The 18,084-nt window shown below is 45.4% G+C and overlaps 1 protein-coding gene across 1 annotated transcript in view; it reads right to left on the bottom strand.

The window, feature by feature from the left end:
• Nucleotides 1-2,672: 2,672 nt before the first annotated feature.
• The window catches only part of Mid1 (calcium-permeable channel component Mid1), a 114,293-nt gene continuing 98,881 nt past the window's right edge, over nucleotides 2,673-18,084 (bottom strand). Inside the window, exons 4-6 of the mRNA XM_076312856.1 lie at nucleotides 9,314-9,536; nucleotides 6,764-6,976; nucleotides 2,673-4,547 (exon numbers count right to left, since the gene is read on the bottom strand). Of these exons, the coding sequence (XP_076168971.1) occupies nucleotides 3,544-4,547; nucleotides 6,764-6,976; nucleotides 9,314-9,536 (1,440 nt within the window). The 3' untranslated portion in view covers nucleotides 2,673-3,543. The remainder of the gene's footprint in view (nucleotides 4,548-6,763; nucleotides 6,977-9,313; nucleotides 9,537-18,084) is intronic.

Genomic DNA, 18,084 nt, shown 5'->3' with positions numbered 1-18,084 from the left:
ATTACGGTCATTAATAAAGATAAATTCTTGTAGTCCGAATAATTTTCATCGACATACGATGTATTGTGTTTTCGAACATTGAGAACAAAATTTGACACCCTATGTGTTGGGCAAAACGATAACTCGTCTTTATCGTTTGAGAAAAGATCGAAGTATAGAATAAGAAAAGAAAGAAAGAATATACCGAATACCGCTGATATTTACCTAACCTCGAAAGCAACGTGGGAAAAAGTAATATTGAGGTTAGGTTTAAGAGCAGCCTCCGTGCAAGTTACTCTTTACACGAATCTATGTACACTGTACCTATGCGAGCGACGAAGACGTACAATGATAACAAATAAAAAAACGATCGATTTTTCGATATTGAATTTCTTACGGATCTGAAAGACTCGTGACCTCGACGATCTGAAAATTGAAAACTTTGTCGCAATTAGGCCGCGCTTATGGAATCCACTTAATCCATTTATTACGTTCATCGAAATGCATAAAAATTCCTGGCGAGAAGAGAAGCAAAACGTAGATCCGCGCGGCGAACGAAACAAGGGCGTTTCACCCCATTTCCGGTCCCGAGGTAAGACGAAGTCGATTTTCCGATTATAAAACACGACTCTAGCCCCGATTCGCGCTTTTTCCCACCGCTGGCGTATTTTCCCGTTACGGTTCCCCTCTTTGCCCGACTTCTTGTTCCACGGTGTCGAGGACCTCGCCGGGCTCGAGCGCTTTTATACGTTTTCACTCTATAAGCTACTTTCCCCCCTTTGTTCTTTTCCACTCCACCGTTTTTCTTCGCGCGGTTCTATTTTGTTTCGCGAATAGCTCCTGTACTCGAACATCGACGCGATCTTACTCAATTCCCACCTTCGAGGAGAAATTTCAGGGTCCACTTCTGAAGCAATTGGTCTTCGTACGCGTCACGTGCCCCTCATGAATTTTTTACGAAAATTATCACCAAGTCGAAAGAAAAATGCATCGATGGAAAATTGGTACTCACGCGAATTTCTTTTCTGATTTTTTTAGGATCTATTTACGACCCCCCCCCCCCCCTCCCCCGGGGTCCACGTTTGGAGCAATTGGTTTTTATACGCGTGCCCCCCATGAATTTTTTACGAAAATTATCAAGAAGTCGAAAAAAAATTCATCGATGGAGAATCAGTACTTCTGTGATTTAAAAAAAATTTTTTTTAGGACCTATGTACGGACCCCACTAATTTTGTCTCGTCCCCCTCTGCTTTTTTTTTACACGTACACGATATTCGTTCCCTTGTCGAGACACCGACGTGCTTAAAACGACACTCGTAATTTATAGCAAGCGACTTGATTTTCCCCTTCGTACATCACAAAAAAGAAACGGCGGAGCGTCCTAACCTCACTTTCTTCTTGTCCACCTCGTCATTTCCTAACGAGGAATCACCGTGCCGCGAATTCGAAGCCACGCACATTGCGGGGAGAAGAGTGCCGGGAAAAAGAATGTTTTTTTTTTTTACATATCGCTATTTTCACAATATTTCTTTGGAATAATTTTTCTTCTTCTATAAAAAAATCCGTCAGCTTGCTACGATTTTTCTTTTTCTACTCAATTGTATTTCCCATTCGCTTCCACGTTTCTCATTCGCACCGACATGCTCTCCCACCCACGCTTTCACGCATTTTCTTCTTTATTTCATATCGTTACATGTCTATATTAATATAATAGTTATTTATTTATTGTAAGGTCTAAACGAACACATATTATACCTCGATAACGTCGTGTTTATTTATCCTCGTGCCGTTTACTGCAAATCTCTGCCCCCCACACCCCCTCCCCCCTCTCGTATTACGTTTCCCATCCACGTTTCCCGCAATCTCACGACCAAAAGACTATTTACCTACGTCTTGTATGTTTGTATCTGTATGTGTATGTATGTACGTACGTATGTATGTATGTATGTATGCACGCGTATATTTTATTTTTTCTCAATAATGTTGCTCCGTAAATCGTTAATGACTTATACACGAACGTGTGTGCTCGCTTCTCGCGTGTGCGCGCGTGTGTATGGTTGTATGTGGTGTGTTTGTGTCGTTCTTTCCGTCTCAACCGTTCGTGTCCTTTCCTTTCCGCTATTTCTCTCTCTCTCTCTCGCGCGTTTCCACGTATTCGCGTCGCACTCGCTCTTCGCTCGCATTCGCTCGTTCGCACCGGCTAATTCCATTCGCGATAATTAATATCTCTGCGTACGCGCGTATCCGGGGTTGTTACTCACCCGGATTTCTCCGTCGGTTCTCGTGTGTATGCGTGTGTGTACTTATGTGACGTATTGAATGTATAATAATAGTTGTATTGTAATCGTTCTATCGTTTACGTTAACATTACTTTTATCGTTTCTCATCATCGTTACTTCAATTATTTAATCGTTATTATTTTTTTGTTTATTTCATTATTCATTATTATTTATTCGTTAGCTATTATTTATTCATTATTCTTCATCGTCGTCAGCATCATCTCAGCGTCGGCGACGGCGCATCATCGTGATCATCGTCAGCGTCGCCCATCGTCATGTATCACGATTCGAATCATCACCACCACCATCATCATCATTATCATCTTCATCATCACTATCATAATTATCATAATCATCATAATTAATCATCACCACCATCGTTATCATCATCGCCATCATCTTCATCATCATAATTATCATCATCATCATCATTATAATCATCATCATCATTATCATCGTTATCATCGTTATCATCACCACCATCACCATCATCATCGTTATAATCATCGTTATCATCATTATCATCAGTATCGTTATCATCGTGATCATCGTCTCATCGTTTTTAATCATCGTTATTAATTTAATTTATTAATTATTATTGTATTATTGTTATCATTATTATTCGCGATAGACGTGTCTCACGGTTCCCTCGTTCCCGCGTTCCGGTGTCCGCACGACTTCCCCCGGAACCGAACCGTCACGGCTTTGTGTTTATTCTTCTCTGTCTTCGATGTCGAAATTCTGTCGCACCCTCTTCGTCACCGCGACTCTCGTCTCGCGCGTATCCCTGCCGCCGAGCGCACACATATCGACGTTTTTATTATTTCTTCGTTTTCTCTCTCTCTCTCTCTCTCTCTCTCTCTCTCTCTCTCTCTCTTCCCCGAAGCGCTTTCGAAAGTTCTCCGCTCCCTCTCTCGTTTCCGTTCGCCGTCTTCGCCTCACTCCATCCTCGTCCTTCCGCGCGGTACGAGCTCGTCTTTCTCTCTCTCTCTCGTTTGCTCTCTCGTTCTCTATCTCTCTCTCTTTCTCACTCTCTCTCTCACTCTCATTCTCACTCTCTCTCTTTCTCTCTCTCTCTCCCCTTCTCCGTGTACGTGTGTCACGCGCGTGCCACCGTTCGGCGCGCCTAGTCCCCCGCCCACAACCTCTTCGACCCATTACTCTCGAGGGGCTTGGAATCGTGGTATCACCACCGGCGCCCCCTATCTTCGACGGGGGTGACCGGTCACCAAATAGAAAAAACCTGCGTTTCGCGCTTAATCCGCGCTTCACCGCGTAGCTCCCCCTATGGCGGGTCCTGTCTCAACGACAATCCGAAGTATCCGGTCGGTGAACGTCGTAAACCCTCGCCGTGGACATCGGGGCCGTGACCACCGTCACGAGTCGCTCCATCGCGTCGTACGTCGCGGGCACGCGTCTCGCGCGGACGATCCTTGATCGCGCGGCCGCGATCCTTCTCGATGACCGTTGCGGTCACGATCGATGATCTTGCGCACCGTGTGCCCCGCGACCACCACCACAACCACCACCACCACCATCGAGAATGACACTTCACCGCGAATCGGCCGAGATCGCGCGTCCAACGACGTATACGCGTCGACGAGCAACCCGTGTCGTCGTCGCGGAGCGTCGTCGAGCAACGCGCGACGGTTGGATCGTCGTACCGATGACGACGACGATGACGACGACGTCGACAACGACGACGACGACGACGACGACGACGACAATGACGACGATGACGACGACGACGATGAGATTCGCGACGCCGTGGTCGGAACTTCCAACGGACGCGACCGCTCGCCGATACGAGCCGCCACCTCCACCACCACCAGCACCAGCACCACCAGCTCCGGCAACGGCGTTCGACCATCACCCACTTTTCGAGCATCCACTTCGCACCGTGACGCACGCCCGCGTGACACGCTCCGTCGCCGCGAGCGTGTAACCAAGCGGCAAGGTCCTCGCGGTGCGGTAACGCGGCGCGCGTACCGCGAGCGCTGAACGCCGCGCGTACCAATACCCTCGCGAACCAGAACACGGGGATACCCCGTGTGTTCCCGTGGACACTGGCGAGCAACGAGCACAGCCAGAGGAGCCGCGGCAGGATCGACGCCGACGATCGAACGGACGACGAGACGACCGGCATCGAGCCGACACCGCCGCCGCCGCACAACGAGGTACCCTGTTGGAACTGGACCGTGTTCGCCGGGGACACCGGGCTCACCGATGACTCCTCTTCCTCGCCGTCGACGCCGCTCACCGTGGATGTCGACTGTGGATACTGCACACCTGTGGACCGACATGGAACACGAGGTGTTATTCGGAGAGAGAGAAACGGGGGGTGAACGCGACAGAGGGGCGGGAGGGGGTCACGAGTGAGAGAGAGAGAGAGAGAGGAGAGGGAAATGGGGAGAGAGTGTGACGGAGGATGAAAAAGAGGGGAAGGGGGTTGTTTGCAAACAAAGGGGCCCCAAGGGGACGAACCAGATAAGAGTGGGGAGAGTGTGAGAGGAGAGAGTGAAGAGGAAAGAGAGAGGAAGGAAGAGAAAGGAGAGGAGAAACAGAGGGCTGTTTGCAAACAAAGGGGCCCCAAGTGAACGAACTGGGCTAGGGAGAGGAAAGTATGAGAAGAGAGAGTGAGAAGGAAAGAGAGAGAAAGGAAGAGAAAGGATGGGAGAGACAGGGTGTTGTTTGCAAACAAAGGGGCCCCAAGTGGACGAATTGGATCAGAGAGGGGGGAGTGTGAGAAGAGAGGGAAATGAGGAGAGTGTGAGAAAGAAAGAAAGAGAAAGAAAGAAAAAGGAGAAGAAAGATAGAGAACTGTTTGCAAACAAAAGGGCCTTATGTGGTCAAACTAGACCAGAGAGAGGGGAGAGTGTGAGTGGAGAGGGAAATAAGGATGGAGTGTGACCGAGAAAGAAAGAGAGGGAAAGGAAGCAAAAGAGAGGAGAGACAGAGAGCTGTTTGCAAACAAAGAGGACCCAAGTGATCGAATTGGACCAGAGAGGGGAGAGTGTGAGAGAAGAGCGAATCGAGGAGAGACCGAGAAAGGAAGAGAAAAGAGAGGGGAGAGACAGAGGTACTCGCGAAGAAAGGGGACTCCCCAAGTGGTCGAACTTCGATTGTAACGTGTAAGTTGGCTGTTGGTTCCTATCGATACGCGCAAAATACAGCAATGCTCGCTTAAATTTCAATAGAGTTGTCTCGTCTAAGTTTCAATGACCCATTCCCCCACTCGTGGCTCCAGCTGGGCGTAATCCGATCCTATGAACAAAGACAGCGAACAGAGACCTACGGACTATCATCCTGCGAAAGCACGTTACGATCGAAGTCGACCACTTGTGATCCTTCCCTTGTCGTAGATGGGAAAAATTCTTATCCAGATAAAAGTTTCTAGATAAAGTTAAAAATACTTTTTAATCGTTACTCGTCGTTAACCGTTCAATCGAGCAGACGTCGCGTATAATTCGCTCTGCGTTGGTTTTTTATTTCAATAGAATTTTACCCATCTCTGGATCTACTTTCGAACGTTCCCCGAGGGAGAACGACGAGATTTTTTGGTACTTTGCTGATACGAAGTAGGTTGATGCAGCGTCGGATACGATAATCCTTGATCTCAAGGCGAAAAACATGGTCAGCCCGTGCTGCCTTGAATCCGAGGTCAGTTGAGAATTGTTCTCGGACCTTCACGGACTCGAGCGAGCTCCTCGAAAAAGACACTGAATGATATAGACTTCGTCGAGAGTCGAAACAAGACGGAGCAACAGGGACCGAGCAAGAGCAACGATCGTTGATTGAAAATAAAATTTTTTTCAATTTTCGTCACGAATACGTTCTCGATAGATCGGCAAGGTTCTCCCGAAGAAATTTACTTCAAACGCGACTATATTCCGACTACTTTTCCTCCCACGTTGTACGAATCGTTTCCGCGGAACTTTTAATTGCACACAAATATAAATAATCCAAGTGGGGTCGCGTTTGAATAAATTCTCAACGTAAAAACCTCACCGATGCATTCGCAATTAACGAAACACGAATCGAAAACATTCGGTACGCGGAAACAGTGCCATCTATGGAACTAAGAATCGAGTCTCTCGAATTCACTTCTCGTCTTTCAACTTTATTTTCATTTAACGTACTTTCTTTTCGCGAAAAGGAAGCTAAAGTGTCCACAACGTTCGACTTGGAGCTCTTTTTTTTTTCATTCTTCCGATCGCTGAACGTTTTCAGCTCCGAGGTCGATTCTTTCGAGGTCGATGTTCCGGTACTCGAAAACGGGGTCGCGGCACGTGACTCGCCCGGTCGACCTTGAGCGGCCAAATAATCTAGCGCGGATTGAGATTCGCTCGCTGGGCGTGTCGCGAGGCCTGTAACGAATCGAGGGCTCGGGTGATCGTCGTCGTCGTTCTTTCTCGAGGAGAGTTACTTGATTACCATTCTCGCGACGCGAGTCGTCCGATCGTTAGTTGCCCCCCACGGGAGCGTAGAGGGGAGGGAGGACGTACCTGTGGAAGCCGGTTGAATAGGATTAATCTCGCAGTGGGGCGCTGTCGGTGGATCGCGACTTCTCCCGCGTTTCCGTGGCTCCCGATCCGTGCAGTTCGCGCATATCCCCGATCCTGGTTTCTCCTCGGAGCACACATGGAAGCAGCACTCGTCCTCCTCGCTGCTATGCAACGCCCTCGCGGCCTGCTCTCCGGTTTCGGGGATGTTTGGATCTGAAATTATTTCGTTTTCCAAACGACCCCGTTTCTGACGTCCTGTGGGATCCTTCGTTCTCCGCTAAGAGGCGATCCGTCTATCTTCGGGATTCGAGGGCTCGTGGAGTGGGGGCGTAGGGGGCGTGTCCACGGCGAATGGAAAAGAGACGCTCCGCAAACGATCACCGAGTGATCGCTGTCGCGAGAGATTCTTAAGGGAAATTGTTCTCCTTTATTTCTTATTTCTCGCGTGATCTACGTGTTACTATTAATATATGTAATATATTATAGTTAGTATGTACTATTATATGTAATAGTTAGTATGTATTATTATATATAATAGTTAGTATCTAATATTATATGTAATAGTTAGTATCTAATATTATATATAATAGTTAGTATGTATTATTATATATAATAATTAGTATTTAATATTGTATATAATAGTTAGTATGTATTATTATATATAATAGTTAGTATATATTATTATATATAATAGTTAGAAATAGTAATGTAATAGGTTGTTCAGCAGTTATTGAGAAATCTATTACTATACTGTTCAGTAAGTTTTATCGAACGACAAGACTTATTGAACAACCTAGTATATATATTACATATTTATAATAATAATTGTTCATCGTTATTATCCCCCGGCCTTACTATTTAAATTTCGATAACTAGTGGTATAATCAGCATCAAGATCGGTCACAACTCTGACTGTTCTCGTGAACGTTAAATTGTCTTTTCAAAGACATTATATAAGGGTTTTTTTCTAATATTTTTGATTAAATATATTTAAACGAACAAATGTAGATAAGATTCACCTTTGGTTCTTCTATTTGCTCCGATTTCTTTATCACGTGTCTTATACGATATTGTAAGCGAAAGATTTAACGGGACAGATCCTTTGTTGCAAAGTAGCGAAAGAAGAGAAAGAAATAGGAATCGACGAAGCAAATATTGATTAAATCTGTATTATTGTAACGAATGTAAATGGTTTGTTACAGTGCGCGAGGTAGACTTAGTGATTCGTTTCATTCGACGATATTGTACATCCGTGAAAAATTGTTCAATCTCGCGTTAGAGGTAACACTTCAAAGCGACGAGTCTCGACGAGGAAGGGGGGTTGTTCGTCGCGATGTGAAATCCTTTGGTCCCTCGAACGTTTCCGGCGAAACCGCCAGGTCGACGACCGTATCCGCATAAATTTTATTCAGAGTCCAGGAACTGTCTAATATCTGTCAAGAAACCGGGATTCTCGACGAACAGGATCGATATTTTGTCTCGTTCGTAGCTCGTTTCCGCCAGGACCCGCTGGCGCGACCGGTCTTGTTTGCGTTACACTGTCGCTCGAAGGTGTTAGTACACTTGTGGTTGTTAACAAAATTGTTTAGCGTGTATTATGAATCTCGACCCACTTCCGTCAACCAATATAATTATAACTACGCGTTTAACGTTAGTTATTCGTTAATAGAATGATCGGTCGTAACCCGTTCAACGGGGAAGAGTTAACTCGTCGTTTCCATACCGCGTCCTTCGTTTTGTCCATTCTTTATTTATCTATCCGAACATCCTTGCCCATTAATCGTGTTTGCATTAGAGTGAATTCGTGTTCGCGTTTGTTATGAAACAGGGTGCATTAAATCGTCCAATTTCGTTACGTTAATTAGATGAAAATTTATTCGAAATTTTCCACGGTACGTTTCGTGCTTACGGTTATGGACAGATTCTGATTGCATTTTAACGAGACCGGAATAATATCGTAATGGAAACTGTAAGAAAATTAACCGCGAGATAGACAGCTACAAATATCGTTTTTTCTTTCGATAAACTTCCCGAAATATTACACGTGATAATATTAAATACGATGTACTTAAATGATAAATATTGTACGCGATACGTTTCTTTAACCTTCGTTCGTTTGATCTTTCTTCGATTAACTTCAGGTTACTTTTCTCACGGTTCCATCGACTGTCCTAAGACTTTTGAGCGGCAGTGTACCTTCGAACGAAGAACAACGAAAGTGAGAAAGAAAGCAGCGGGTTTGTCTCTTTTCCATTTACCGCTCCACGGTAAATACAAGAAATAATACTTGTTCTCAGCGGGTGAAAAGGGTGCCAAGAAATTTGTTTACCCTTCTTCGATGGCGTGCAATTTTTGTACGATTGTAGCGAGGATCTTAAAAATTATGAAAAATAAAAATTCGTTACACGTGTCGGTTTTTTTAATTTACTTTGGCTCCGAATGTTGAGAGAGTGATCTGACGCAAAAGGTGTAAGAAGATGAAAGTATAAAGGTTCGATAGATCGTCCGATCTATGCAAGATCGATACGACGACGAATCCGTATGATTTACCTCTGCAAAGAAAGGTGGGTTCGCCGGCGTATTGCGTGGGGTACGCGGGGGCACGGTCACCCGGAAGCAAGTAAGGACAACGTTGCTCCACGGATTGGCAGAAGGACCGACAGGGCCTAAGTCTGCTTCCGGCCCAGCTGTTCTCCAAGGTATCCAAGTCCTGCGGTCCCCCGTGAGCAAAGTAAGGCACCAGGGAGCTGCACACCCATTTTCTATACGCCTCCTGTAACCGCAACAGAATTTCGGGATTCGTTAGAATTGTTCGTTTCGCGTCCGATCAACGTTTCGTTCGAGAAATTTATTTCTCCGCATGCTCAATTATTGTTTACATATCTTTTAAATATTGGGTCGTTGGGAAAATCGTTTCGTTTTTTTTTTCTTGGTGTAAACGAAACACGATTTTTTTAAAGCGTATAAACATTTTACTAAATTGTACATTCTCCATTTTGGAGAACGAAATGACTTTCCGAACAACCTAATACAATTTCTTTGGTAATTTTGTCCTTTCGACGAAAAGGGCGTGAAGACAAAGTCTGAAGTGTAGAGGAGGTAAAAATGAATCGAAAACGTGTGATAAATATTTTCGATACGAGCCTTCGTTCTCGAGAAAATTGATTTCGAAAACACGCGGGGCACGTGCGCGAGCGCTGAACAGATGGGAGAAAGTAGTCGCGACTCGTATCGGGTCAGACGTTTCAGTCAGTCCACGTTTGATCGACTATCGAGCAAAAATCACTCGATGATCGCGTTCTTCTAACTTGTGGTACAATGTTCCTCTCGACTTATGAATATTTTTTTCGTTCAAATAGAATTTGGCTGACGTGTCTGACCATTACTCGACTTTTCCACTTGAATCACTATTTCTACTTGCAGTGACTTCGTGTTATTTATTCTATCGTTTTTGAAACCGATTTAAAATCAATTTAAGAGGATAATAGTCAACGTTTACAAATACCTACGTAAGTAGAAACATCGAGCAATGGTCAGACGCAGCCAACAGTATCTGTAAACGAAACTCGAATTTTCTCAAAAACGGAGCTTCGTATAAAAAAATTTTTGCCCACGTTGTCGATCGATTTTTGCACAAGGAATCACCGTACGCCTCGAATCGATCGACAGAATCGATAATTAGATCGATACGTTATATTCGACGTACAGAGTAACGCAAGTGGAAACATCGAGCAATGGTCAGACGCACCCAACAGTATTCGTGAACAAAACTCAAATTTTCTCAAAAACGGAGCTTCGTATCAAAAATGTTTTCCCCACGTTGTCGATCGATTTTTACATGAGGATTCACCGTATGCCTCGAACTGATCGATAATTCGATCGATGCGTTACATTCGACTTATAGAGTAACGTTTTGTAGGGTCACTGTCACATCGTTTCGATGAAAACTACCTGTGAACTCTCGCCAGCTGCGGCGTGGATCGTCGCGTATTTATTTTGTTCGAAATGCACTTTATGTACATATTAATGGGGGGTACGTTTCGTATAAATGAATAAATAAATAAATAAATATTACGGTCGCGGCGGTCTCGTCTTTACCTCGTTTTCGGGTGTCTATTTGGGGTGATCGGGTCGGTGCGGGCAATAAGGCGGGTCAGTGGCTGACCTACATATCCTTTAAATGTTACCCTTCCCGCGCGTCCTCTAAGAGCGCGTTATAATTACGCTCTGGTTGCAGGAGGAACCTTTTATCCACCAGGGCAAGTTATCCTCGACTCCTTTCTCTCTGTATTCGTTCCTTTTTCCCTCCGCTCCTTCGTCGCGCTTTATTAAATTTTCCGTGTACAGAGACGAAAGGAACACGGAGGAGAGAACTGGTCGGAGGAAAATGACGCGGTCGCGCGTATTACGTTTTCCGGCGCCCGGTTTTCGCTGCGGAAGACTCGGCCGTGCGGATTCATCACCCGCGGAGCATTCGACGGGAATTCGGTTCGGGAGCCGAGGAATTTAAGGGGCCTGCCTAGATCGAAGGTAAAAAAAAATTTATTTCAACGTTTCGAGAGGTCTGACTATATTGAAAATAAACAAAATTAATTTTAACACTTTAAGGGTCTATATTGAAACTAAACAAAATTCATTTTAATACTTTAAGGGTCCTGACTATATTGAAAGTAAAGAAAATTCATTTTAGCACTAAAAGGGGCCTGACTGTATTGAAGGTTAAAAAAATTCATTTTAATACTTTAAGGGCCCTGACTATATTGAAAGTAAAGAAAATTCATTTTAGAATTTTCAGGGGCCTGACTATATTGAAGGTTAAAAAAATTCATTTTAATACTTTAAGGGCCCTGACTATATTGAAAGTAAACCAAATTCATTTTAGCATTTTAAGGAGCCTGACTATATTGAAGGTTAAAAAAAAATGAATTTTAACACCTTAAGGGGCCTGATTACCTTTAAGGTTAGAAAAATTAATTTTAACACTTTTGTACAAAGTTCTCTCAATACCAAAACGTCAAAAAACGAAATAATTTCAAAAATGTTAACCTTTGCAGAATATTTTCGAGATAACGCCACAATTCTCAAAATTTGCAACATAATGCCATCACCCTCGCTTTCGACTTTTCCGAATACCAAAATGCAAAGGGGAAAATGGCGGGAAAGTAAATAACCCCGATTTCGTTCAATTTTGAGTAAACTCGAATCTTAAACTCTTTACTTTCGTCGGTACGTGTTACCTCGCGAGCAAAAATTGCCGAAACGCTTCCAAAAAAAAAAAAATTTCCAAATTTCGTATGGTTCGAAAGTGCTCCGAACTAGGTCGTGTTTGTACTCATTTTCCTCGGGAGAACCTCGTCGATCGAACGATCGTACTCTCGCGTGAATATTTTCATTTGCGTTGCCAGGGAACAATCATTGTTGCATGTATCCGGGGTAGGGGTGTTTCTTACAAGCGAGCGAAGTATCCCGCGAGACCGAGGTAGATCGAAACCGTGTTCTCGGACTTCGTTGATGATATTCGACAACATTGACGACTTCCTCGGCGTCGTGGTGTCTCTCGTGATAGGATCCGCGTGGATAAGCAAAGTGCGGACGATCCGACGGGAATAAATCGCGCGGAGGAGGCCGCGATTCGGCTCGATTCTGCATCGAAGCTGCCGGGCAGATTCGCGAACCGCTCTCGTCCCAAATCTCGAGTGCACCGTCGAGCGAGCCAGCCCCGAGAAGAGGGTTCTGCGGATTACATCAGCGTTTCTCGAGCTACTCGCCGCGATTCCGTAAATGCCCTTGGCTGGCACGCGAACCTTCTTCGACGTTAAACGTCGACCGTCGTAATCGAATGCGAAACCGTACCTCGCGAGAAACGAGAACCACCGAACGCACCGACATTTCCATTCTCCACCAGCCCCCCACCCCCCGAGGAACGATCCTCTTCTTTTTATTCGAATCGGTCGCGCCATAACTTCTGTATCGCTGCCAACTTCGTTCCCCAACCGAGAAATAAAATGGGTGACTCCGATACAGGGGATGGTTTACCCTTACAGTCGAAAAGTAGCAGCAATGAAATAAGCCACCAGTGCCGTATCTGAAGATTCTCGGGCCCGCTACTTTTATTTTGGTACGGATAAAAAATTTCTTGCTGTTGCTCGCTACGATGTGTAATGTGTATTAAAAAATCTACAGCTTCCTGGAAGGTACAATTTGTGGCACATCTTGACTCTGTCGATGTACAATAGTTTCTATGTTAAGAAAATTTACTAGTTTGAACTCGTAGTAATGAGAGAAATACGGTTCTAAAAGTATATTAAAAATAATTGAATGCTTCGACTAGGATCTATTACATTTGTTTATTTTTTATAACATGTGAAAGTAAGTAACAATAAATACGAGGCTTCAAAAGTGCCTTATTTGCCTGGTGTTAAGGACTGCGCGTTATATTTCTTAGATCAGACCGAAAATTTTTGTAAAGTTTTGCAAAAGTGTAAGTTTGATGGTTTTCAGGTTACGTTGATTCGTGTATAATTAATTATCGTGTTAGTTAAATTTCACCGATTCTTCGATCCTTCCACCCCGAGACGAAGCAATCCTCTCCCGTTAGTTCGAATCGGTCGCATCGTAAGTTTGCTTCGCTGCCAACTTCATTCTCCAGAATGCTCGGTTCGAGGGCTACAGCGGCTAGCGGATAGAGCGCCCCGATGTCGGGAATTTTGAGAAACGCTGAGTTACGCGAATCCCTGTCGGAAGTAGGTGGGCGTGGGTCGAGGATCGCAGGACGGGGCTATTCCAGCTGGCAGAAATATTACGCTTCGCACGGTCTAGTTGTACCGCATTGTTCGTTGGTTTCTTCGTTTGTCCTTTCTCGACGTTGCTCCACTCGCTCAAAAGTTTCCCTCGTTTTTTCTCGGTTCGCGATGTTGCGTGGTTGCACCCGTGCACCGAAGCAAGACACGTCCACGAAAGCGAGTCACCGTATTTGTGCAGGTTTATGGATCGTGGGGATTAGAGAATATCCAAGGACCATCGATTGCACTCAACGGAACGATCCATCCGTATTCTTGACTCGATAATCGGCCGGTGACAAGACGCGGACGATGATGCATCGTCGGTGAATGCGTTCCTCGGGCAAGGAAAATATTTGCGATTACTGTTCTAAGGGAATGCCAATGCCCGAATAGTGATATTCGAACACTCGAATATACGAGTAATGATATTCGAATAGTTAAACGTTTGAATAACGGTATTCATACACTTGAATATCCGAGTAATGATGTTCGAACAGTCCAACATTTGAATAACGGTATTCGAACACTCGAATATCCGAGTAATGATATTGGAATAGTCCAACGTTCGAATAACGGTATTCGAACACTCGAATATCTGAGTAATGATATTGGAACAGTTCAACGTTCGAATAACGGTATTCGAACACTCGAATATCTGAGTAATGATGTTCGAACAGTTCAACGTTCGAATAACGGTATTCGAACACTCGAATACCTGAGTAATGATGTTCGAACAGTTCAACGTTCGAATAACGGTATTCATACACTCGGATATCCGAGTAATGAAATTCGAACAGTCCAACGTTCGAACAACGGTATTCGAACACTCAAATATCCGAGTAATGATATTCGAATAGTCTAACATTCGAATAACGGTAATCGAATACTTAACTACAGATATTATATCCATATTACAGGATATTACATTCTGGTATTACATTATTCCATTACATTCGAGTACCTCAGTATTCGAATATTTGAATCTTCGAACATCATTATTCTGGTATTTGAGTGTCCAGATGTTTGAGTATCATTATTCAAGTATCTGATTACTGGAATATGTAAGTATTCGAATATCATTATTATGTAACATCATTATTTCATTACATGGACTGATATTCGAATACTTAAATATTCCAGTACTCAGATACTTGAATAATGATACCCAAACATCTGGACACTCAAGTACTCGAATAATGACGTTCGAAGATTCAAATATTCGAATACTCGGGTACTCGAATGTTCGATTATTCCAAGTATTCGAATACTCGAATATTCGATTGTTCCAAGTATTCGAATACTCTTATTATCGAAGGATATTCGTGGCGTTCCGATACCCACGATATATTCGAGCACACCCAGCCCTCTCGACCGAAAGGTCACGCCACCGCGCGTGATTTCCTCCGGTCTCGAATTCTTAAACGTCCGAAAATATCTGCTCACTTTTATCACAGCGGATACCCTGCAATATCATCCGTCGAGAGTAGGGGACTCTCCCGCAGTCAATTTCCACTCGTCCCCAGAGAACTGAGCATTTTCACGGATACTTCCCTCCCGTTGGTTCGCGACGCATCTATCCCTCCAGGACCGACCATGACCTTCGTTCGTTCGCTTGTACGCGTACCTGGATCATCGGTGATGGTCGTTCGTCGAAGAAAGAAAACCGGTAGCAGGTTTCTTAAGTAAGGTTATCGAAACAATTCGATCTCGTAGTATTCGGAGATGAAACAACGCTCGTCCCATTGAAAGGTTGCCAAGCCCGCGGGTTAAGTTCCTCGATTATGCTCGGAGCGTCGCAGAGACAAATCGCGGCCCGTGAAAGCGGGAAATAAGACGCGAAACGAGGGTGGTGGTGGGGGGGAGGTGGGCGGGACACGTGAGCCGCATCTTCGACCAACAGTGAGCGAAAGTGAGCACGTTCTTCTTCTCGACCCTAGGTGATTTCATGGTCGTTAGAGGCGTCACCGTTACGGACATTTGTTGTCGGATGACCGGCCATCTTTTTCTCACTGTCGTCGAATTTTCACGAACGATAACTATTTTCTTTGAGCCACCTTCCGAACTCTACGCTCTCGTTTCTTCCATTCCACGATAAGGGGTGGTTAAATATTCCAAGCGGTCCATTTCTCCGACTTCTGTAACGTTCCTCCCTCGCGATATCTACAAATTGTAAAAGTTGACAAAAGCCAAGAGGAGAACTCGTCGGTGACCTTGAGCGGCCAAAATATGTGGCGCTCATTTCGGTAACCAGCAAGGGGACCGCTCATTGCGCATCGATTTCACCGCGAATAGAGAATTCACCGATCGAAAAAATGCGTAAATATCGCGTCCAAGGAACTCCACGCTCCTTCGTTACGCGGATCGATCGTTAGAACTCGTTCCGACATCGATCGTCGTTACATTTTCTGATAATGGTTCCTCCATTACGTGCGCGTCGTTTTGTTACCGCAGGTTGCTGATTCCACCGGTTCGTCGCTTTCATCCCCACCGCGGTGCTCGTGTCTGTCGCGGTGACATTGAAATTCGTACCTGTTAATTGGGACAGGCCGCTATCGACGCCCCCGTTCGACGTCGCGAGGCGTCGACTTTGCGGTGTTCCGAACAAAGCTCCGTAGATAGAGCACGGACGCCGAGACCGTAAAGGTTGTTGGTTCGATGGATTCCGACGACGACGACGACGACAGTGGCGGACTGGCGCGCAGTTAACGAGGAAAGAAAAAAAAAAAGAAGAGAGGGGGGAGGGGGAATAGATTCTTCGGGAAGGACGCGAAAGGGTAGTAGGTTGGCGGGTTGGTAGATAGGTAGCTACACCTGAAGTACACTCCAAGTTGGCTGACCCAATTCTCTCCAGCCTCCGCCGAGTATCCGCGTTCGAGCTAGGCAGATGCGGCACCCTCCCCTCCGGGCCAGCCCCTCCCCCTTGACACCGCTTCTCCTCACCGACCACCCACTCACTCCCCCTCCTCCTCGCCTCCTCTCTGGCTCGACCAGCTCGCGCTCTGATCCTTCTTCCGTGCCGCCCCGTTTTCACCCCTCGAGCGCCCGCCCCCGCCATTCTTTTACTTAGATCGCTATAATAGAGCCGGAGGTCTCGAACAATACGTCATTTTCTGATTTCCTCGTCGTAATTCTCGTCGTTGCCGTTCGGTCCCCGGTGGCCACTTTCGAGCCACCGAGCCAGCCGTACGTCCTTCGGAAATTTTGACAGCCACGAGGGTTTTCGCACTGCTCGAATCGCCATTAAACGAACGAACGAACGAACGAAAACTTTGATCGAACTCGTTCGAACGAAGGAAAACGAGTTACGCGGCGGCGGCTGTCGTGTGGCTTCGAGGCGCGGGAACGATTCCCTTTCTCCCCTGTTTCGATGATCTTCACCGATCGTTCACCAAATGTTCGACGGTGGGGTGATTTTCGTCGGTACAGGATCGCGGGGATGCAAACAAGTAGGCTGGGTCCCAGAAGGGGCTCAGTTCTTAAACTTGGGACGAATCTAGGGTCTTTTTTGACCCAGAATGTCCTTGAATCGTATGTTGTCGTTCTGGGCTAGAAGCTACTGTTACTTTAGAATTGAAGGTAGAAATGTAAGATGCAAGGAGTGGTTTTCCTTTTAATTGTAGAGCGTACGTCGGGTCATTTTCGACCCGTAGTGTCCTCGAGTTACATTGTCGTTCTTGAATCGAAGCTGTTGTTATATTGGAAACGAAGCTACTGTAGTAAGATGTGTGTGGTCCTTCGGGTCATTTTCGACCCGTAGCGTCCTCGAGTTACATTGTCGTTCTGGAATCGAAGCTACTGTCATATTAAAATCGAAGCTATTGTAATAAGATGTGTGTGGTCCTTTGGGTCATTTTCGACCTGTAGTGTCCTCGAGTTACATTGTCGTTCTGGAATCGAAGCTACTGTCATGTTAAAATCGAAGCTACTGTAGTAAGATGCGTGTGGTCCTTCGGGTCATTTTCGACCCGTAGTGTCCTCGATTACATTGTCGTTCTAGAATAGAAGCTACTGTCATATTAAAATCGAAGCCACTGAAGTAAGATGCGTGTGGTCCCTCGGGTCATTTCCGACCCGTCGCGTCCTCGAATCATATTGTTATTCCGGAATCGAAGTCACTGTTGCTCCAGAATTGAAGTTGCCACGAGAGATACGCGAAGCTGTTGTTAGTTCGGGATCGAAGCTACCGCGATAAATACATACCTCGTTGGTTCTGTATCTTCTTAGTTCTCTCATTCCGGTAGAAAGTTAAAAACACGAGTTCGGGACATTTCTGACCCAAACACTTTGTGTATAAAATCGAACGGAAGAAAGCATTAAGGTTAAAGTCGAAAAGTAGCCGCCCCGGTAAAGTTTCAGCAAAACCGGCGTCCGACAGTTTGCAGTCGTCTCTCGTTAGTCTCAGGCCTCACGAAGGCTGACTGAGAACGTCCGACCCGATACGTTTCGCGATCCCTTCCAGGATCTTTCTTTTCTCCCTGCGATACATTAACCTCTCCAAGGATACCGAGACTCGTGCAGAGTGGTCCGTAATTCGTGGTA

Source organism: Ptiloglossa arizonensis, chromosome 1 (genome assembly GCF_051014685.1).
Source record: "Ptiloglossa arizonensis isolate GNS036 chromosome 1, iyPtiAriz1_principal, whole genome shotgun sequence".
Classification (NCBI taxonomy): Eukaryota; Metazoa; Arthropoda; class Insecta; order Hymenoptera; family Colletidae; genus Ptiloglossa; species Ptiloglossa arizonensis.
This window is presented reverse-complemented; position numbering and strand designations above follow the sequence as displayed.